Source organism: Vombatus ursinus, unplaced genomic scaffold (genome assembly GCF_900497805.2).
Source record: "Vombatus ursinus unplaced genomic scaffold, bare-nosed wombat genome assembly UNPS02014802.1, whole genome shotgun sequence".
In the NCBI taxonomy this organism is placed as follows: Eukaryota; Metazoa; Chordata; class Mammalia; order Diprotodontia; family Vombatidae; genus Vombatus; species Vombatus ursinus.
In genome coordinates this window covers 29166884-29190214 of record NW_020954580.1, presented here as the reverse complement: position 1 = coordinate 29190214, position 23331 = coordinate 29166884, and the positions used below count along the sequence as shown (strand labels likewise).

The window sequence follows — 23331 nt, the reverse complement described above, 5'->3', positions numbered from 1 at the left end:
CATTTATCATTTTCCTGTTTTGTCATGTTGGCCAATCTGAAAGGTATAATGTGGTACCTCAGAGTTGTTTTGATTTACATTTCCCTAATCAATGGTGATTTAGAGCATTTTTTCATGTGACTATAGATGGCTTTAATTTCTTCATCTGAGAACTGTCTGTTCATATCCTTTGACCATTTATCAATTGGGGAATGGCTTGTATTCTTATAAATTTGACTTTATTCTCTATATATTTTAGAAATGAGGCCCTTATCAGAGACACTGGTTGTAAAAATTCTTTCCCATATTTCTACCTTCCTTCTAATCTTAGTTGCATTGACTTTGTGCAAAAACTTTTCAATTTAATGTAATCAAAATTATCTACTTTACTTTTCATAATGTTCTCTATCTCCTATTTGTTCATGAATTCTTCTGTTCTCCATAGATATCACAGGTAAACTATTCCTTGCTCTCCCAGTTTGCTTATAGTATCAGCCTTTATATCTAAATCATGAACCCATTTTGACTTTATTTTGGTATATGGTGTGAGATTTTGGTCTATGCCTAGTTTCTGCCATACTCTTTTCCAGTTTTCCCAGCAGTTTTTTTCAAAGAGTGAGTTCTTATCCCAGAATCTGGCGTCTTTGGGTTTATCAAATAATAGATTACTATAGTCATTGACTTCTGTGTTTTGCATATTTAACCTATTCCACTGATCCACCACTCTATTTCTTAGCCAGTACCAAGCAGTTTTGATGATTGCTGCTTTATAATACAATTTAAGATCTGGAATGACTAGGCCACCTTCCCCTGCATTTCTTTTCATTTAACTACAGGTTTTAGACTATGTATGAAAAGGTCTTGGAAATGGAGCAATGTTTCACAGCAATCATATTTGGAGAAGTCAGAGAAATTTGGTCATACCCTAGAGGTCCATCTCTAAAATTTCAAGCTGCAAAGTCATCCTAGAATTCAGATTCCTGTAAGATTTGAAGAAGCCTAGTTCATTCCAGGTAAACCTCCTAAGGGGTTACCTAGGAGGACAGGAAAGAGAGTATAGACTACTTCCATTTCTGTCCCCTCTATTCCTCTTCACGTTTTTGACCCAAGAATGGCTTTTCCAGCTTTGAAGGATTTGGGATTTCTTAAGTTCCTACTGGTATCCTACAGGAGTCCCTAGATCAGGTGATAACAGTATCTACATTGAGAGACTGGTTGTAGATTCATGGTTCTACAAGAAGCCCAATAAAAAAGCCTATGAAAGAACTTCATGAGAGCCCAATGAAGAGATAAAAAAGATTTCTATCAACCAGGAGCTAAGAGTTGCCTCTTTACCACATGTGCTTTCTATAATCTCAAGTCCACTTTCATCTGGGCTCTGTTTGCACTGATGAGAGAGGGTAGAACAAACATTTATTTGGGGGATATTTTGTACTAACTGCACTATGTTAGTAGATACCCTTTTCTAGATGCTACTTCAGGCTAGCTGACTAAATTGATCCTCAACTGATAATCTTGAGAAAAAGCACACTGATGGGGCTCATGAGATATACTGTATTAGAAAATACAGTTTGTTAACCCCTCAGGGATACTCCAAGGACCCCTAAGGGAATTTAGTAGCCAAGGTTTTGGGGACCCGATTCATCAACTTAAGGAGGAGCTGGGATAGTAGCTCTAGAACAACAGCATTACATCTAATCTAGACAATATTCATAAGAGAATACAGAAAATGACCATTTTCTTTAATTGGCTGATATAAAGGCATCAATAATTTTTTTAAAAAAACTATTTCTGAGACAGTTAACATTTTATTAATAAATTTCAATAAAAAGACATTAAAATATGCTTAATTTTCTATTGTATGAGTTCTTTAGCTAAGATAAAAAAAGAATGAATTATAAAACCCTAAAGATTCTAGGAACTTCTATAAGCCAACCCCAAATTTGGATGAATATACAAAAATCCCTGCTCCCCTCGTGGCTTTAAGTACCGGCAACAGGGCAAATATTTTCTATCTTCCATTCCTCTAGATCACTAAGGTTGCTATAATTATACTTCTGACAAGAGGCAAAACAAATTACAAAAATAATGAAACATTTCACTGTCATTAAAGATTAAATATGAGCTTGCTAATCAACTGCTGAAAATACCCATACATAATGCAAGGGACAGACTGGTCATTGCAGATTGCTTACTGAAGTGGGGGTGATGCAGAAGCCAGAGTAAAAAAACAAAATCACAATGGAGCTGAACAAGACTGCATTAGAAGAAAAAAAATATCCCCAGGGCTTTTTCAAGGTCAGTTGACTAAGGCTGGATGAAAGTGCAGAATATCTCAAATACCCTGAAAGAAAAAAGAAAAGGAAAGAAAATTACCTCAAGCAGCAAAACAAAATTCATAGTCATTGTAGTCCAAGGTGAAGGAAGCCCCTCAAAAGAAAGGGACTGGTTTGAAATCTCCCTATTACTTCATCAGCTTTAAATAATTATTTTTAATTATGTAAAGTACCAGTGAAAGGATTTAATTTTCTAGTCTAGTTGCATTTGATTCACCCAATGGTTTATCAGCAGACATACTAATAGCTTGTTGAGTGACACCTAGCATGCTGTGTTCTCAGAGATAGTCAAACATGGTTCATAAATAACAGTGTGCCCAAACAAATACTGTTACACACAGCTATAGTGAGGACTTTGGCACACTCAGCACAGAGCAGCACAATTTGAATGAAAATACTGCTTGAATACATTAGGTCATAATAATTTGGTCTTTTATTTGAAGAATATCAAAAGAAGGGAGCATTCTGAAATTTATTGGACAGATGTGTGTGTGTGTGTGTGTGTGACTTTGAAAATCGCACCAGGTAAGGTTTAGGTATAGAACCTCGAAATAGGAGGACAGCCTTGTGTGATCTTTGAACCATATGCTTCTCCCAAATAGAGGTAGAGAGCTCAACTGAAATGTTTGCTGAGTTTCTACTACACGTAAGGTTATGGGGTACTGCTGCTGAATGAACACACAGACCTTGAACTTGATAAGCTGAGTACAATAGTGGTAATAAGACAAATATACAAATGATTTTTGCTCACGGGTTTGGACCTGTGATTTTATTTGCAGGGAATGCCTGGCAAAAGAGAATTCCATATCCATGCACACAGGTAACTGGACTGCAACTTACAGTGGGAGAGAGGCAGAAAATTCAGTAAGCACCTACTATGCGCCAGGCATTGTGCTAAGAGCTACGCAAATGTTATCTCAGTTGATACTTACAACAACTCTGAGAAGTAGATGGTATTATAATACCCATTTTACAGATGAGGAAACTGAGGCAGACAGAGGGGAAGGGATTGGCCCAGGGTCATACAGCTAGGAAGCATCTGAGGTCAGTTTTAACTCCAATCTTCCTGACACCTAGTGCTCTACTCCCTGTGCTGTTCTCATCTTACAGTCTTAGGGTGTTAGGGGTAGGGGAAATGACTTACCTACAGTCACCCAGATGATATATGGACAACTGGGTAGCAAAGTAGACAGAGTGCTGGGCCTAGCGTCCAGAAGTCCCGAGTTCAAAGCCTACCTCAGACTTTTACTAGCTGTGTGACTCTGAGCAAGTCACTTAACTTCTATTTGCCTCAGTTTCCTCATCTGCAAAATAGGGGTTATAAGTAGCCCCTACCTTCCAGGGTTGTTGTGAGGATCAAATGAAATTAATAATTGTAAAGGGCTTGGCACAGGGCCTGGCATATAGTAAGCATTATATAAATGTTAGCTATCATCATCATCATCATCATCATTAATTATGTCAGTGGCAGGAACTAAACCCATCCTTGTCTTCCTGGCTGCAAGGACAGCCTTTTCATAGAAGGACCATAATATCCTAGGATCCAGAGTTGAAAGGGACCTTCCCTGGCCATTCAGTCTAATGCTCTCATTTTACAGTTGAGGAAACTGAGAAACAGAGAGATGGCGTGATTTGCCCAAGGTCATACAGCTAGTGAGTATGAACCCAGGTCTCCTGACTCCAAGGCCAGCATTCTCTACCCAACATGTCATATAGCCTTTAAAATAATAAACACAAATAACAACGCAAGTTGTAGTGTGTTCCTAAGAAGGGTATAATGGGATATGATTATTAAAATTGAGGAGAGATCACTTCTGGTTGAGGAAATCTGAGAGGGCTTCCTGGAGGAAGGATGCATCTAGGTTTGGAGAACAGGTAGAATTCCTCCCAGGCATGAGGAAGGGTAGAAAAAAGGAGTTCCAAGGGGTGTGACACTTAATCACCTGCTCTTTTCTGCATATAGCCCATTTCCTCCAAATAGACTAGAAGCTCTTTAAGGAAAGGGACTAGGTCTTGTATTCATATTTATTCAATTTTTACTTATTTCTAGGGCAGCTACATGGGGCAGTGGCTAGAGTGCCCAGCCTGAAATCAGGAAGACTCATCTCCCTGGGTTCTAATCCTTCCTCAGACACTTAGTAGGTGTATGACCCTGGGCAAGTCACTTAACCTGTTTGCCTCAGTTTCCTGATCTATAAAATGAGCTGGAGAAGAAAATGGCAAACCTCTCCAGTATCTCTGCCAAGAAAATCTCAAATGGAGTCACAAAGAGTTGGACACAACTGAACAACAAAACACATTTCTACCACTACAATGCTAAGAACAGCAACCTACATATAACACACGCAATGCATTTGTGTTGACTGAATGAAATTTCATATTTAATTATACTCATTTTTTAATATCTCATGGGGAAAAAGTAGAGTTTGATAATTAGCTTTTGATTCTATGCTATTTTTAAAGCTTAAAAAAATCCACCAATCTGGAGATTAGTACACCAGTAACATGAGTCATTGTGAAATAAATTAATTGGCATGGGAGGGGAGTGGGGTGGGGATGGGAGTGGGGAAGGATTCCTTTTGAAAAGCTGATAAAATGTATCTTAAACTTGGCTGGATTTGGGTTTTAAATCATTGTCATTCAGCAACATTGAATAGGAAATCTCAGCAATTTTTCTCCTGACATCACCACGGGGAGGTGTGACCTTCACTTGGAATTCCTGGCATTATAGATCTAAATGCTCTACAAAATAGTCTCACTTTTTATTTATTCTTCATTACTTACCATAATAATAGTGCTGGGACAGATAGCATTAAAAAAAACAAAAAACAAAAAACTCAACAACTAAGTTAAGCTGCTTTTCTGCCATTGGAGGAATTTACTATCTAAATACTAAAAGAAGAATGGGAACCAAGTCTGGGGAAATGGGAAATGGGAAATGTACACAAGAATCATAGGAACACCAATTTAGAGCTAGGGGAAAAAAAAGCCCGACTTCATCATGTTATAGGTGATGAAAGTGAGGCCCAGAGAATTAAGTGATTTATTCGAGATCACACACTGACTGGGACAGAATTTGAATCCAGGTCCTCCTAACATCATGCTGCTTTCCAATTTCTCTAAAACACCCTGGCTGATGTAATAGACAAGGGCATCTGGTCTAATTAAAAAAAAAAACAAACAAACAAATCAAGAAGCATTTAATAAGTATCCATTATGCGATAGTCACTGTGCCAAGTGCTAGGGATACAGAGACAAAAAATAGTCCCCAACTTTATTTCTGCATTCACCCAAAATACACAAAACTGAGCCAACACCAAGGACTTGCATTTTAATGATATACCAAGTCATTTGCTTCCATGACCCAGTGATGCATCTAGCCTTGAAAGAGGAGGCCTTCTATAATAACTATAGCTTCCCTGTTGGCATTTTTTTTTCTGCTAAGCATCCTCCATGGATTTATATTGCACCTCTCCTCCAAATGATGGGATTGCTCATTCCTTGGTGAGATGGCTAGACCTTTTGCCTCATTTTAGCATGGGTGAAAGCAAGGCACTTGGCTAAGATGACAGAAATAGTGGTGAATCAAGACCCCAAATTCATGGTTCTTCATGATGACGGTGTTATTTTATTAGTTTGAACTGCATTTCTTAGCCATCCCAGACATCTCGAAGTATCCCCTGATTTTCCCTCTTGGAACTAGGAGCTATTGTTGTTCATTCGTCTCCAAGAGGACCAATGACATCAGGACGGTGAGGTCTTGACCTCTAAGTAAACTGGATTTAAGTGAGGCAGAGTTGTGAGAAGTCATCAGCCACACTCTCTTCTCCAGAGTCTCGGGTCCAGTGGCAAGACATAGGTCAGGCCGACTGGTGATGGCCCCAGACACAGTGGGAGACCTTAAAAAGACCTCTTTTTAAGCTAAGGTTTTTCCCAGGTCCAAGTCTGTCTGAGGCAACACCCATTCAGTAGTTAAAGGCTAGGTTAGGATTGAGGTAAAAGATGGCCTAGTTTGCCTCCTCAGAAGAAGAGATATGGGAAGAGAAGACACAGAAACAATTGCTATTTACATTCACTGAAAGCCATCAAAACCTAAACAATGAGCTAGTGAGGCTTGGGCTGGGGCCTATTATTAGTCAATGAAAGCCAGAGTGATTTGGGTTTAAAGGCATAGTCAAGTAGCTCCATTTGAATCCCAATGGGCTTTATCAAAGCCTAGTTTTCCTGAGCTAAATTTCAAGAAACTTAGCCTGAAAAGGCACTGCATCCTTGGCCATCTCCAGTTGTCCTGATCCACATCTGGCCACTGGACCCAGATGGCTCCGGAGGAGAAAGTGAGGCTGGTGACTTTGCACAGTCCTCCCTCACTTAAATTCAAATCACTTGCGTGTCATGGCATCACCTTCCTGATGTCATGGTCCTCTTCAAGAACGAAGAACAAACAGTAGCAAATGAAAACTACCCTAGACAAAAGAGTTAATTGTCCCAGTTTAAAAAAAAAAGATCTAATAAATAAGGAAAGAAAAAATCTAACTCCCAAACCTAGGAAGAAGATAGAAAATACAACATAAGAAAGGAAGTTGCTTCCTTCTTTCTCTTTCTTGACCAATCCAAAGGCCACAGGCTAACACATGACAGTCTTCCTGTGTGCATATGTTTTTATGTACTGGGATGCACAAATAACATGCAAAACATAGAAATTTATTTTGCTTACCTGAATTTTCCCCAAATAAGCATACTTTTAACATAATCCATAAGCCTATAAGACCCAATCTCATTCCTCCAAGGTTGCCTTCACCTCTAACAGATAAAGCTGTCTCAAAATAATGACTTTCCTCCTTCAAATATTCATTTAAGTTTGATTTTTCTCTCGATTTTCCAGTTCATCTAACTCTGCAACAACTTTATCATCTCCCATCCTCTTCGCAGATTTCTATTTTCCTCAGTGCCATCCTTTGAGCAAATACATTTGTTAACTTAGGGGTTCATTGAAATTTTCAGAGCCAGTCCAAATATGTCTGGGCCCATTTGCAAGGTATTAACCCGATTCACATCACCATACACCAAGCCTTACTGGGGCTTAAGCACCTTCATTCCTCATGCCACCTATATGTGAAACATACATTGTGACAAAGGCTCCAGACTTTTCTTTCCTAGGATCTTTGAGAATACTTTTCGTTTTTAAGTTGTACACGGTAGGAGGTTTCTCAATAGCAGTTTGTTGTTAAAAAAGTAAATGGAATAACTATTCCTTCGAATATTCATTTTCCCTGAAAGACTGTGTTCCTGGATCATTCTGTTTGACCAGTTATCTCTGCATGAAAATCTTCCCAAAACATTCTTTTAAAAGTTCATTTATTTTTGTTTTAGTTCTGGACACTGGGTGATGAAAAAAAAAAAAAAACAATCCTGTATTCAAGGCAATCAAGCTGAGAATGAAGGGCAGGTGTCATTTTTCATTTTGATAAGTCAGTGCTGAAAACAGGCCCTTTTATCCCTCTTCTTTTCCCTCAGAAGCTATTGTGGAATTTATAGTAATCACACTTCACACTGGCTGACTGCCCATCGCAGAATGCCGAGTAATACCTAGAGAGAGGACTACATTTTTTTTTAACAAATTCTCATTGTTTTAACTCAACTCTGAAAGATGATTTTTTTTTGGGGGGGGGAAGAGTAAAAAGAAACTCACCCAGCCTTTACCACAATTCATATTTCCAAAGCCTCCAAACTGGTGGAGGCCACTTGGTTGACTTTTGCCTTCTATCCGGTCCAGAAAAGCATTATTTACCCTTAAAAACAAAGAAAAATGCAAGTTAGTGGAAGGCCTGCTGCAGCCTTGGGAGATTTTTGAAAACCTAATGTGCTATGTGAACCAACCATACAGATTGCTTTTTTCCCCCTAGCTTAGGATTTCCACATAAACCATCCTGACATGCTGATAACAGACCCATACACTGGAATCGGTGCCAATCTTGGCTCCGAGCACCAGGGCACAAATGCTGAGTTTTACACTCCAGCCAGCTTGTGGTATTCCTACCCCCAACTCCAGCACAGCAATAATACTGCAGAGACAGCTATATCTTACCCCTCGGGGGCACTGCATTGCTAAGCGGGAACCCCAGGGGTTGTCCGAGGACAAGAGGCAACAGATGGGGTCAGCCTTGGCAGAGACCAAAAGTTGGAAAGACAGTGGAAACTGAACTGAGTACTGAACTGAACAGAACAACTTCTGGGGAGGCGGGGGTTGTCAATACAGCAACAGAGAGAGACACTCCTCCTTTGGCCCCAAATCAGTGGTGCCTTCAGGAGTGGTCTCCAAGGAGAAGGGCTCTGATGAGAGACAGAAAAGGGATGCGTAAGAAGGAAGAGGAGAAGCCTAGGAATGGCTGTAGAACAAACAGGCATCGGCTTTCCCAGCTGTTTCTCCCTAGAATACATGAGATATTTCAGAACTTAAAGCCAATATCATGCTATGCCTTACTCAAGTAATGCATGGGACCAAGGGAATGAAAGCAGTATGTGGGATCTTAGTATTCTTTAGCACAATCTTTAGTAACAGGGTACTTTTAATTGATACAAGGCAGTGAGGTGGGCAAAGTACATGGAGTTCTGGATGTTAAGAAGACCTGAGTTGGAATCCCACCTCAGACACTTACTAGCTTTGTGACCCTGGACATTTCACTTGAGTGTCTCAGTTTCCTCATCTGAAAAATGGGTATAACAATAATACCTACCTATCCCTACAAATGAGATAACATACCAAAGCACTTTGCAAACTTCAAAGTGTTATATAAATGCTAGTTATTATTATGAGATCCTCAAGTCAGCTACTGGAAATGGAACAACTTTTATGATATGACTTGACCACCCAGATGTAAGGACTTTGTTATCTCAAATGCATGAGGCTGTCATAAAGTTGAGGTGCCTCAAGCCAGAACTTCAAAGAGTAGCTTTTTTTTTCTTTTAAAAAGCTACTAGTCCATCTGTAAAGTTTTTCTATCAAAAAGGCTAACTTTACTAAATTTTATTTCCTTGTTTGCAAAAGAAATTTTATTTAAAAAAAAACCCAAAACTAAGTACATGATGGGAACAAAGTATTCCTCTTAGTAGGAATAGTCTACAACTTTAACTCTTAGTATGACCAGAATTTTATATCACCAACTCCTTCATAGTCATTTTGAGTTCTCATGACTATTGGAGACCTTCCAAAAGAAGTTTATGTTACCATTTTGTTCAAAGTACCATAGATGTGGGCTAATTCTGGATTATAGTTTTAAAGTCGACTAAAGACAAGAAAAGGAGAAAGGGGAAGGGAGACACTAAGGCATTTTAATAGGGACCTGATGATACAAAAGCCTTGGGGGAAAAGTCAAGTCACCAGCATCATTCCCAAACATGTATGGAAGGCAGGCAGATGGGAGGTAGAATGTAGGATTTAAACTCACGAAGACCTGAGTTCAAATCCAGCCTCAGACACTTATTAGTTGTGTGACCTTGGGCAAGTCAACCAACCTCTGTCAGTTTCAGTTTCCCCATCTCTAAAATGGGGATAATAATAGCACCTAAACCATAGGGTTGCTGTGAGGTTCAAATGAGAGGACAAAATGCAAAATGATTTGCAAACTTTAAAAATTACAAATATATATATATATATATAAAATATATATGAACATATAGGTATATAAAGATATATAGATATAAAAATTTGTGTGTATATATGCATGTACATATCCATGTATATTGTATGTATATACATACATATCCATATGTGTGTATGTGTATATGTATGTATACATATATACATATACTTACATACACATATACATACACGTATATGTATATATGTGTGTATATATACATATATATGTGTGCGCGTGTGTGTGTCTGTGTTAGTTTTTTTAAGTGAGATGTTTGTCAAAGTGGATGCCAATGCCAATGCCTCAATGAAGATATGGGAGCTTTGAGCTCCCAAATGACTTCATGGTGGCCAAATCAATGTCCAAGTCATTTTTCAGAGAACTTAAGGCCCTGCTGAAGAAAAGAAGACGTGGTTTTGATTAGCGCTGTGCTGACCAGCTGTCCCTGGACCATAGTTTGTTTGCAAATGGTTCTTTTGTCTCTGGATTATAGTTATCTATTCGTAGATTTCTGATGTTCCATGATACCATGGTGACTTGCATTTTTAGTATTAGAAAACACTATATTTTTAGGACCTCCTAAAACTCATTATCACTTTAGTGAGTGTAATTTAGCTAAAATGGTTGATATTTAAGGAATTTTTCATAGTCCATTCCCCCCCATAAGGAAAGAATAAGTAGTACATTATTAAATAAGCCTAGAGACCTAGAAGGATGACAAATGGCACATACATCTCTTCAGGAACCAAAGCTGATATTACCATAGTTAATGATATTTCTGATCCTGTACTTAGGGGTTTTTTTTGGTAATTTTATTCCAACCCCACCCACGCCCCCAAGCTGCACAGTCACTCACAGACTAGTCTGGTTTCTAAAAAGCAACATGAATCATAAAAACAGTATTTGGGAAGGGTAAGGGCTCATCTATATGGCAGGACTCATAGGATTATAGATTTAGACCTATAAAAGGCTTTAGTGATCACCTAGTCTTGGTGATCTTGGTTTTATGGAGGAGAAAACTCAGACCCACAGGTGGTAAGCAGCTGTGCTAGGTCCCCTCGTTTCAACTACAGTACACTTTTCATGACACATTTCCTTTTTTTCTAAATTCATTCTTCTCAAACTATGAAAAACACACTAGTCTGACCACTCAGGGGCAGCAGTCCACGTACAATGCTCACATTAGAGAAGTACAAAAAAGAAAGTATAATCTTTCAGAGGAAGAATTGTCTAGTAAGGGCTAAAAATACTTGTTAATTAAGAAGCTGGGTTCTTCTTGTAATTATAGAATCTTTCTCTGGATAGTAAGAGCACGCGGTGCCTCTGCTCAGTATAAGGTAACGAATCAATCAACAAGTATTTATTAAGCACCTACTATATGCCAAGGTCTGTGCTAAGCACAGGAGATACAGAGACAAAAATGAAACAGCCCCTGCCCTTAATTAAGAAGCTGACATTCTACTATGTTCTATCAGGCAAGACAATATTTGTTATTATATATGAAATACATACAAAATAAATTATGAATGTAAGAAAAACATCTTAAACCTCATCAGGGATTTGAACTGAATAAATCATTGGGTTCAGAAAATATCTTGGCATTTCACTTTAACACATTCAATACATTGGAATGTAATCTTTTTGATTATTTTTCTTTTGTCATATCCCCAGCGGTTCACAGAGCCTACAACAAAGTAGGCCTTTATGAAATCGCTGTTGATCAAAAGATCCATAATTTTGTTATTATGGGTACTCCATGTTTACAAAAAATAAAAATTCATCACCTGATGGCCAACATGATAGTAATGAGCCTCCCCAAACTTACCTGGGGCCATTGCCAGGCCTGTGTGTGAAAAAATTTCCCTGCTTGGCAGTGCCTAATTGAGTTTATACTTCCTTTGCCTAGCCTTCAAGAACCCAGGACCACTCAAAGTCACAGAATTGTTCAAACTCTTTGACCCAGAGATAACACTGACAGGCCTCTACCCCAGAGGGATCAAAGAAAGAGGAAAGGGACTGATACATACAAAATATCTATATTAGCCCTTTTTCTAAGTGGGAAAGAGCTGAAAACTAAGAGGCTGCCCATCAATTATGGAATGGTTGAACAAATTATGATATAAATGTAATGTAATACTAATTTGCCATAAGAAATGCCAAAAGAGACCATTTCAGAGAAATCTAAGATGATGTCTATGAACCGAGGTAGAATAAAGTAATTAGAACCAGGAGGACAATTTATATAAAAAATACTAACTTAAGAACTCTGATCAACACAATGACCAATCATGATTCCAGAGGGCTGATGATAAATCACTCTCCTCTTGACAGAGAGGTAATGCACTCAAGGTGCATAAACAGACATATTTTGAACGTTGCCAATGCAGGAATTTGTCTTTCTTGACTACATATTTTTTGTTATAAGGGCATCATTTTTTCTTTTTTCTTTTCCATTGGGAGGGAGGAGAGAGTAGAGGAGAGAAAATAGATTTTTGTTCATTGAACAAAGTACAAAATTAAAAATAATAAAATTCAAATATTTACTTTAGAAAGTTGGGTCTGAGAATTCAGGATCACTTCCATAACACATCAGAGGAAGACTTCAATGGAGATTTATTTTAATAGTGTTCAAAAATACATAAGCACTGTCATAGTTCACATTGGTTTCCTAAATTTTTTTATAAAGATGAGTAAAAAAAAAATTTGTTTTGGTAATTTTTGGTAAAAAAAAAAAAAATTGGGGGCAATTTTTGAAGATTCAGGCAATTAATAGATTTCACCTTGGTCCCTAGTTGGTTCCATTTGAGTCCCTCATTCTTGTTCAGTCTTTTCTCTCTGGAACTTGTACTCCACTCCCTCTGAATCACAGTGTCACAAGAGTGTCAGGCTCAGGTGTCAGATGAGCTCATTATGGAATTCACTCTAAAAGGGTTTGGAGAACCCCCCAGAGGTCTCCATCCTGGAACTCAGGTCTAAGGTTTCTTCCATGTGAGCCTCTAACAGGGAGACAGCAACTGTCCTTTTTGACTCTAATAAAATTATACCCCAGGAAAAACCTTTCCTTGGGTCCTCTCCAGATATACTGCATCCAGCTTTCACTATTGCAATAAAGAGTGGAGACGTGGCAATTTCTTAAGCTCCAGTAATGAGGCCCAGTGGTATGAAATATACTTTAATGACGAGATCAGCTGTTTAAAAAACCAGAGGCTGGGTTTGTTATTCTAGAGGATCTCTTTATGGATTAAATTTGGATGCAGGATTTAATTATAACCAGTGCAAAGAGAAGAATGGTGAGGGAGAGAAATCCACTCTGAGACCCAACAGGGAGAGTATTCAACAGCACAGAAAATGAATTAAAAGAACCAAAGCCTGGGTTACCAAAATACACAGATGTACATTCCCATCACTGATAAGGCATTTCTTTTTTTTTTTTTTTCTTTTTAATAAGATTCCCCTTTGAAGGCCAGGTCCATAGAAATGGAGCCTGCCTACTAAAAGCTTGACCACTTTCTCTAAGGAGCTTAAAGGCCCCTCAGGCACAATCCAATTAATCCTCAGAGCATCCAGGAGAAATACAGGAACTACCAGAAGCTGTTATATAAGAAATACAATAATGGGTTTCCCAATAGAAAGTCCTTTTGCAAGAAAATGAAATATAGCTAAGAGAAATTTGATTGAACTGATTAGATATGTCTGGTATTGGGCTAAGAGGCAATCCACTGCATCGGTCTGTCTCATGAATAAAATAATAGGTCCCTGGTGCCAATATGGCAACATCCATTTATCCTTAAATTAGACAATAAACCTTTATTATTAGTTTTCATATTTGAGATACTTTTAGTCTCATAGAAAGAATATGAAAATCCAGTTCTAATGATAATCACAGCTGATAAAAATTTTTTTTTTTTTAGGTTTGCAGAACATTTTACATACACTATCTCATCTGATCTTCAGAACAACTCTGGAATAATCTAGATATTGTCCCATTTTACAGATGGCAAAACTGAGACTTAGAGAAGGTAAGTGATTTGCCCAGTGTCACACAGCCACTAAGAACCTACAGGGTTCTTAAAATCCCACAGAGACAGGATTTTAAACCCACTTCTCTGCCTCACTGTCCAGTGTACAAATCATTACATTGTATTGCCTCCCAATGCTGTCAGTACCCACCACATAAAGGTCATTTAGCAGCTCTTGACATTTCCATTTGTAAAATTAAACCAGTCCCTCATTCTTCCTCTTTCTCCACCTTTTTCACTTCAGTGACAATAAGGTTAATGAGATAAGGAATTCCAAGACTTGCCACTCATTTGTCTCTTTCTGGAGACATTCACAATTTCCAACCACGAAAGCCACGTTCTTCCACAGCATGAAGCAAACCCTGATGGACTGAAAGTGCCAAAACCACCCCAGAAAGTGACCCATTTGTATTTAAGCAGACCACTTCTAGAGAATACTTTTGGCCTCCAGGTGAGGCAACTTGTCTGGGAATGGGGGTTTTGTGGTAAATAATTAAATCAGGCCAAGTGCTAATGTTTAACAAACCTAGAATAAAGCATATATTTCTCTCTCTTTTTTTAAAAAAAAGCATATTTTTTAAAATGTTCATCTGTGACTTCATTGGTTTAGGCAAGACCAAGTGAGTCAATTTCATCTACCAATGAAGACCAGTACCTGCTATGAAAAACTACAGTCTTAAGACTAAGTAATTTGTTGCCTGAGCCACTGAAAAGTTAAAAGACTTGCCCGGGTTACTCAGTCAATATATTTCTGAGGCAGGAATTGAACCCAGGTCTTCTTAACCCCAAGGTCAGTTCTCTATCCACTACAATACACCTCACTGCCTCTAAAAACTGATGGCATACTTACCTCATGAGAAATAAGAATAAACAACTTGTTGGAATTTGTGATATCCACTTAGGTCTTTTTGCTTGGTCTTTGTCAAAGTAGGAAAGAGCAAGTTTTATTTATCATTGGAATTTGGAGGCCTCTGGTTCTGGGGTTAAATCAATCATATTGAAGTAGAATGTGTAACACAGTGGGAATTGCTATTTCCCAAAAGGCCTCATGGAGAGAAAGTGTGTGTCCTATGAGACAAGGCATTCCAGTGAAATATTACCTGGATACACACACACACCCCTCCAGGGGTCAGCTCAGGCTACCTACCTTGGAAAACCGACTATGGCCCATGATCACAATAGCTCTGCAGATGGTATTACCCACACACGCAAAAATCAATAATGTAGAAAAAGCCAAGACAAAATCCCCAAATGTGCTTCATCCTATTGTGGTATTTTCCTAAAGCATTAAGGAAACTTTATAGGCAGTTAATTTTAGCAAGAAGGCCTACTTTATTAGCCAATTATACCTCCTCTGTTCACGTTGGTGAGCTTTTGTTCTTTCCTCCTCTTGCCACTGTCGTTTAAATTCTAGTAATTCACCCTGGGAACAATAAAGTTGGGGGGAGAAAAAAAAAACACAAACAAATGGTTTTTAATTAACATAGTTGTTCAAGAGACAACCAAATTAATTACATATTTAACCTTAACTGGTGCAATATTTCATTACAGAAACTTTTACTTAACTTCCGTTTCTGCGAGAAATTAATTTCTTCCATAATAAAGCAGTAGTCAAAATAATTATGGTTCAGTCAAAAATAGCACCATTCTGTGACTTCCAAAATTCGAGATATAAAGCTAACGAGCACTGTTCAACAAAGCACGAAGCGTCTAGACACTCAGGCACAAGGTGCCATCTACACAGAAAGAAACAACTGCAGCATAAACTAGAATCACTTATTTCTCAGGGAATGAATGTAAGGGACATACATCACCAGGCTTACAGAGTCTAATTAACTTCTCCAGGTGTGACCCCAAATAACCTCACTTTGCATTTTTCGTTCACCTTTCTCCTGATGAACTCACAAATGTTAGGCCAGATTTCATAGTGAGCCAAGGTGAGTAAAATATATTCCCCTTTGAAAATAAGGGCTCACCTATTTCAGGTAGGATACTTCTTTCAGACAGGCCTCTAGGCTCCCTGAAGAGGTAATTTGTTGCAAATATGGCAAAACTTGACTAGAACTAAATTACTTGCTCCAGGCAGGCTGGTTGACTTCTTGGAAGTAGCAATTTATCTTGGACAGCTGAGCATTTAACTTTCAAGAGACGTATTTCACTTACCTTATTCCACCCTAGAATTAGGTCTAAGATCTGATTAATACCCATAACAATTCTGTGAGGAAGACATCGAACATTATCCGCATTTCATAGGAGTGAAGGATCCAGAAAATGATTTGGACAACGTTGCATGCCAAGTCGGCAGCAAAATGAGGTAGCTTCTCTTTTAGAATGAATGCTAAAGAGTCAAATGATAAATATGACCTTGTATCCCAAAGGCACGTGGAATTCATTTGATGAAAGATATATATTTCTTCAAGAAATTCTAGGACAGGAAGAGAAGATGGACTAGTCATGTGCTGAGGCAGAAAGAGAGTTCTACTGGTAACCTCTCGATGTCAAGAGAAACGAGAGTTGTTCCATCATGGTGGGTAGACTTTCCAAGGGCAATCTAACAGGACATGGCCAAGAGTCACATGGGACGGGCTGGCATAGATGGATAACATCTGAATCATTTGAGGGAATTTTCAAATTGAAAAGATCTTTTATCAATCTGGTGTACATTCCAATGGATTCAAAATCCATTACTCAAAAGGCTAATCAACTATGTGAATCAAAAAATTCAAATCTTTCTTCCTATGTATGTTCCATTTCTACCCCAATAAAACCCCATGTGATCAATGTATTTTAATCATTTACCTAGAATTGGAACGACAGAGTCCCAGGAAAAGACAGGCAATTTATCTGTTTTGAAAAACTGGAATTCTAATAATATCACCATACATTTATATTATGTGTAATAGTTTTCAAAGTACGCCCACAAACGCAACATCCTTGATTATTATGATAGCTATGAGGTAAAGAAACCAGGTATTGCTGTCCCCACGTGAAGGGGAATGAGGAAACAAAAAAGTTGAGTCATTTATCCAAGGCCCCATGGTTAGTATGAGTTGGACGGGACCCAAGAAGATTGTTAACCTCTTTGGTGTCATGGACCCCACCCTTTGGTAGTCTAGTGAAGCCTGTGGATTTCTTAGCAAGTTGTTTCTAAATATCAAAATAAAATATAAAGCATTACAAATGAAGCCAATTATACTGAGAGAGTTATCAAGCTATCTTTTAACAAATAAGTTCACAACTCCAGGCTAAGAACCCCTGGACCATAAGGGGCCTGAGGATTCTTCCACTTATGAGATCCCATCATATGGCAGAATTATCTAACGGAAAGCCTGAGAGGTCATTCTGTCCAAGAGTGCTGGATTTGGAGTTGGATAACTGAGGTTTAAATACTGCTCAGTCACTTACAGCCTATGTAACCTTCGGCAAGCCACTCACCTCTGTAAAATGAGAAGATGGAACAAGTCGGTCTCTTGGGTCCTGGCCAGTTCTTACTCTACGACCTTAACGATGCCATTTGATTCATGAATTCCTTTTACAGGACTAAAATCCATGTTTTCTGACTCCCAGTTACCATCTGGAAGCTTGTATCCTAAATGGTGGCATGTAAGCCTTGACTTACTGTTAACTGACCTCTTAATATTCATTATACATCAGGAAAAAATGCTGCAGTGGGACCATCAACCACAGATTCTCTTGTGCCAGCAGTTCTTGGACACATCCAAGGAAAGCTAACGCATTCTTAAACCTAAATCCTTTTTTTAATTGAGCAGGTTATACCATGCTAAAATAGGCAGTAATTTTTTCCCTTTGTATTGCTTTATCTCTGTAGGCTATTTTCCCCTCAGTAGAATAGAAGCTTCTTGAGGCCAAGACCTGTTTTCATTTTTATCTTTGCATTCTCATTCAGCACAGGGCAGCATCTGACTGCTTAATAATGGAAGCTTAATGAATGCTTGTTGAATTGAAAGAACAGATACAATATGACTAATACCCATCAAAATTTCCCCACAACACAGGTAAGGTTCATACCTTGTCCTTCCCTCCTGCTATAGAGAATAGTTTTCCTCAAAAGTTAGCAAAACTGCCCCTGGGACTTGACTGCCTCATGCCTCCCTTCATACTGCTTCCTGGTCACCCAAAAGCATAAAATCCCACCCTCAGAGGCTCCTCTGACTTGGTAAATTCCTGAAGACCACCCAATTCATTCATAATATCCTATCCTGACGACTAAATGCATTCTAGGTGGAGAATTGAGGAGCCGTGTCCAAAGATGCCACCATATCATTGCTGCACATCCTTGTTATTTTAGGGCAAAGTAAATCTCCTTTTGTTAACCATTCCATAACTTCCAAGTACCTTGTTTTATCCCAATATTGAACTTAAGCTAAGAGATAAGTGGCGGGCATTGGCCCACCACTAATAATAGGGAATGCCAAAACTAAACCCCTCCCCTAAAACTCTGAGACTGATGTGATGATGATGAAGTATAAAGGTACATAAGTATAATATATGAAGGTATATAAGCCTAATATGTCAGTATAAAGGTGAGGAAGAATGCCTTTATATTATATTTTATTTACTTATTTATTATATATTTATATAGTAGAAAAACTAATATATCTTAGAATCCTCCACCTGGAACTCAAATAAGATAGCAAATGTTTCATATAATGTCATCAGCAGATCATTGATTTAGAGCTGAAAGAGACCTGAGGCCGCCTAGTTCACTTCTCCCTCCCATTTTACATACGAGAAAACCGAGGTTCAGAAAGTGACTTTCCCAAGGCTGCATAGGGAGTAAGAGGCAGCGACAAGGTTTGAACTCAGGTCCAAATCCAGCGTGCCTTCCACTGCAGTCATGAAACATCAGACTGCAAAGATAGGACTTTCTAACATAAAGCACTGTATGAGAACAGAGAGAGGAAGGGAGGCAGCGAGGGGCAGTGCACATTCATCCTATTACAGAGACAAGAGGGCAGAGATAACAAAGCACAGACAGAGAACAGAGGAGGAGAACTAATGAGGCATCTCAATGTAGGTCTCCATAGGGCAGAGGGGGCAGAAAGCATGCTTTGTGCATGGATGCTCTTCAGATGATTACTCGATAACCAGAAAAAAGTGTTTACTAGGAAAAGACTGGTTTCCCTGTGGTACCCAAGAGCACGCCCACAACAAATTAATCTGTCCTGCTGCACTGATGGCTGTTTCAGGGAGCAGTATCCACCATATGCCTGATGAGCTGCGCCTACTGGACTCACTCTGCTAACACATATAGACCTGCAGCATCGATTTGGCCAGATGTGTAATAGGGTCCTTTGTTCAAAAGCTCAAGATTTAAGGAGGAAAAAAAGAAGAGTAAATGTCTTTTGAGCCAGGAGGGATCGTAAGCATAGGCATTTGAGGTGCCTGCATTATTGTTAGATGTTCTCTCTCAAGCACAAGAGACAGAGCCAGCGAAAGTTTCTTGTCGTTAAAAGTTTAAAATGTTTCCGTGGACACAATTCTGAATCTTTTTTTTTTTTTTTTGGCTAGGCAATCGGGGTTAAGTGACTTTCCCAAGGTCACACAGCTAGTAAGTGTTGTGTGCTACGTGTCTGAGACCGGATTTGAACTTGGGTTCTTTTGACTCTAAGGCCAGAGCTCTACCCACTGTGCCATCTAGCTGCCCCTACAATTCTGAATCTTAGATAAGCTTCATGCAACTCACAAAAAGAGGACCAGAACAGTTATAATTAAAATATCACCTTTGAGATAATTTGGAGAAAAACATTTTAATTTGCAGCAAACATTGAATTCCATTCAAATATTCATTAATGTTCTACTACATCCAGGAATGCTTTGTTAGGTAGTGGGTGGGTGGTAGAAATGCAAAGATTAAAACACACACCCACCCACCCACACACCCACCCACACACACACACCCTCTTTGTCCTTACCAAGCTCACATTCCACAAGGTGAAGGATACAACTGATTTTTCAAAATTGTAATGCACATTTAGAAATGTCTTAAGATTTACAAAGGCTTTTTGTCACAAGAGTATGGTTAAGTAGGCAATTTGAGCACAACCCATCGGGGATGCACAAAGGAAGAGTACTCTCCAACTTCAGAGCAGGTGCAGATATCCTCTGACTGCTTCTGATCAGTCATGTAGCCATCTCCACCCCTAATCAACTTGGATGGTTTCTAATTTCTTGGAAGGAGCTAAATCATTTGAATACATAATATTCTAAGCTATTTGTCTAAAAGAAAACATATGTGCATGCCTTGTGCCTTTGCTTATGCTTGGAATACCATCGCTCTCATGTGTCTGTTGACATCTTCAAACTTCAACTTGATCTCACCAATTTAAGATTATCCTTACGTAGACCTTACGAATCATTTTGTCCTGGTTGTTTTCAGGTTTATATGATAGATTACTGTTTAGATGGTTTCTAAATTTCTGCCTCTCAGGCTTTTTCTTTCTGATGGCCTAGAGATGGAAGGACACTAGAATTGTTCGGGAGGATGCTCTTCCTTCCTCTACTCCCACCAGGCTACCCCAGCCTCGAGCTCATAGTTCGCCTAGGGCAAACATATGTGTGGGATAGAGCCACCTCATATTTGTTTCTCCTTTCCTTTGGTACAGGACCTTGTTAGATCTCAAAAGGTCATTGCGGACTTCCCCCTTTCTGGTCACCCAAGCAGCTGGCTATTGGTTCCTGAAGCAGTAATAGCAAAAGCAGAGGCAGCAGCAGGGTGGTCAAAGGAAGAAAGTCACCCATAGAGGGAGAAACCACTGGAAGGAAGAATCCACTTGGCACATATAGGGACTTACTCAGTGCAGGTATATTGTAAAATAATTAATGAGCAGTCTTACTGCAAATGTCCCACAATAGAAACAATTTAAACTTTTGTCAGAAATTTTTGCTGGCTTCCTCTCTTGTGCTTAAGAGAGAACACCTAACAATATTGCAGGCAACTCAACTGACTAATCATCCCATGATTCTTTATCATTTAGTTTTCCCCTTTTTTGTGGGAACAAGACTGCTTGTTCCATACCTAATTCACATGTGTACTCTAAGTAACATTTTACTTCCTCCTCCTTTTCTGAGGAAGACCCCTTAGACTAGAGCCCAAAATAGAAATGTGATGAAATCAAAGCACTGAGTCTAGCTCCCCTATTGACAAGGCAGGCAATCCCAAAGAAGTGTACCTAGGGCAAATAGAAAGGACAGAGAAACGTTGGGGAATGGTAAAGGTCATCAGCCCCTGTGGCTTCAGCTTAGCAGTCCTCAGCTAGCCAGGTATTAGCTTCATTTTACAGATGCGAAAGTTCATTACAGAGAGATTAAATAACTTACCTATAGTCAAAGTGTTGCAAAATGTCAGACCTCATATTTGAACCTAGATCTCCAAAATTCAGTGTTTTTTGCACTACACACCACCCCCTAGGTAACAGTAATCTATCATATAAACCTGAACACAGCCAGGACAAAATGATTCATAAGGTCCATGTAAGGATAATTTTAAATTAGTGAGATCAAGTTGAAGTTTGAAGATGTCAACAGAAACATGACAGCAATGGCATTCCAAGCATAAGCAAAGGCACAAGGCATGCACATATGTTTTCTTTTAGACAAATAGCTTAGAATATTATGTGTTCAAATGATTTAGCTCCTTCCAGGAAATTACCTAAGTTGTACTATTTGCTCACTCTCATTGATCCTACCATTGCTTAAAACATCTTAGAAGCTCTTCTTTGGGAATTTCTTTCAGAGATTCCAGTAAAATCTTTTTGTTATCCTCAGTGATAAACATTTGAGGAGAGATTTGATTCCCGAAATAGTCAATAGTTATTCAGAACCAAGTTTGTTAAGTAATTCAACAACCATTTGTGAGATCCCTACTATATGCTAGGCATTGTGCTTGGTATTAGGAACCAAAGACAAAAAAAATAAAAATAGTTTCAGCCCCCAAGAACCTTACATCTTTTTATTTGAGATTGGTTTTCCCCATCTCACCCAGGCTGGAAGTGCATCAGCTACCAACATGCCCAAATCTGATTAACACAGAAAATTTAACCTGTTCCATGTTTCCCATCTTAGCCAATTCAATCCTCTTTAGGCTGCCTGTTGGCCCTCCAGTCCTACAAGTTCACCATATCTGTGCCAGGCAGTACTGATACCTGCTTGGTTTCAACCTCACTGCAGCTTGGAACTCCGGAACCCATGTGATCCACCAGCTTCAGCCTCCCCAGCAACAGGGACTCCAGATGTTGTCACTACACTGGCAGAGTTTATAACCAAAGCTGGTAAATACAAAAAACTCAGAGAGTGGGAGATGCATCCATAGCCTCTTAGCACCTGAAAACACTTTGATTAGGAGCTACCACTTGAGCTGAGCCTTGAGTGAAAGAAGATAGAGATTCCAAGAGCTGTAGGTGAAGAGGAACAATACTGCATGGTCAGGCTAGGTGAATACTGTTTGGGAAAGATGGGATGCCACTAGAAACCTAAGAAGCCTGATTTTCCTGTAAGGAAGACATATGAAATGCCTCAGAAGAAATTTCCAAAAGAGGAATGCTTTGAGTAAATAGCATCCTTTGGTTCTCTATATAGTGCATTATTTATTTGTCCGCATAAAAATAGTATTTTGGCATGCTGGTGGGGGAGGGAGGAGGGAAACCATAACAAAAACAAAAACAAAAACAAAAATAACCACACCTTGAAGTTGTCATCCAAAACCTACAACTTCGACATTTTACTTCTCACAAAATCACTGCACATTCACTTTAACTGACCATCCATCCAACCCACAGTTGGCATTCCTAGTATACACATGAATGGTTTTCCTCAGTTTGCTGTCATTGCATAACTCTGGGAACAGTCAAGAGTTCTCAGCAGTGTTGGGACAAAGTTATGGGCGGGCATGGTAGTTTTTGTGTGCACAATCCTTGCAAAAGGCATAGACACACAACCCTAAAAGTTATCACCTGTATCCACCTTGCTGTTGCTCCCCCAGAGGTATACGGTTTCATTGGGTGAAAGGTCCTATCCACCAACTGGGGTATGGTAAGGCAAAGAAATCCCAGGCCAACAGGCCAGGGCTACATCCTATCATGAGCATCAGAGGGCCTGTACCTCTGCTTTCTGCTACCGACAGTGACAAACATAGGCTCTTGGCATATCTGTGTACAGGGAGATGACAAAGCAACAGGAAGACCCTTGAAGGGGCAGTGGATAGAGCCCCGGCCCTGAAGTCAGGAGAATCTGAGTTCAAATTCAGCCTGAGACCAAACACTTGACACTACTAGCTGTGTGACCCTGGGCAAGTCATTTAACCCCAACTGCGGAGGAGGAGGAGGAGGAGGAGGGGGGGGG

The 23331-nt window shown here is 39.2% G+C and overlaps 1 protein-coding gene across 1 annotated transcript in view; it reads right to left on the bottom strand.

The window, feature by feature from the left end:
• Positions 1-1767: 1767 nt before the first annotated feature.
• The window catches only part of EPSTI1 (epithelial stromal interaction 1), a 107918-nt gene continuing 86354 nt past the window's right edge, over positions 1768-23331 (bottom strand). Inside the window, exons 10-12 of the mRNA XM_027873865.1 lie at positions 15321-15394; positions 8005-8104; positions 1768-2323 (exon numbers count right to left, since the gene is read on the bottom strand). Of these exons, the coding sequence (XP_027729666.1) occupies positions 2315-2323; positions 8005-8104; positions 15321-15394 (183 nt within the window). The 3' untranslated portion in view covers positions 1768-2314. The remainder of the gene's footprint in view (positions 2324-8004; positions 8105-15320; positions 15395-23331) is intronic.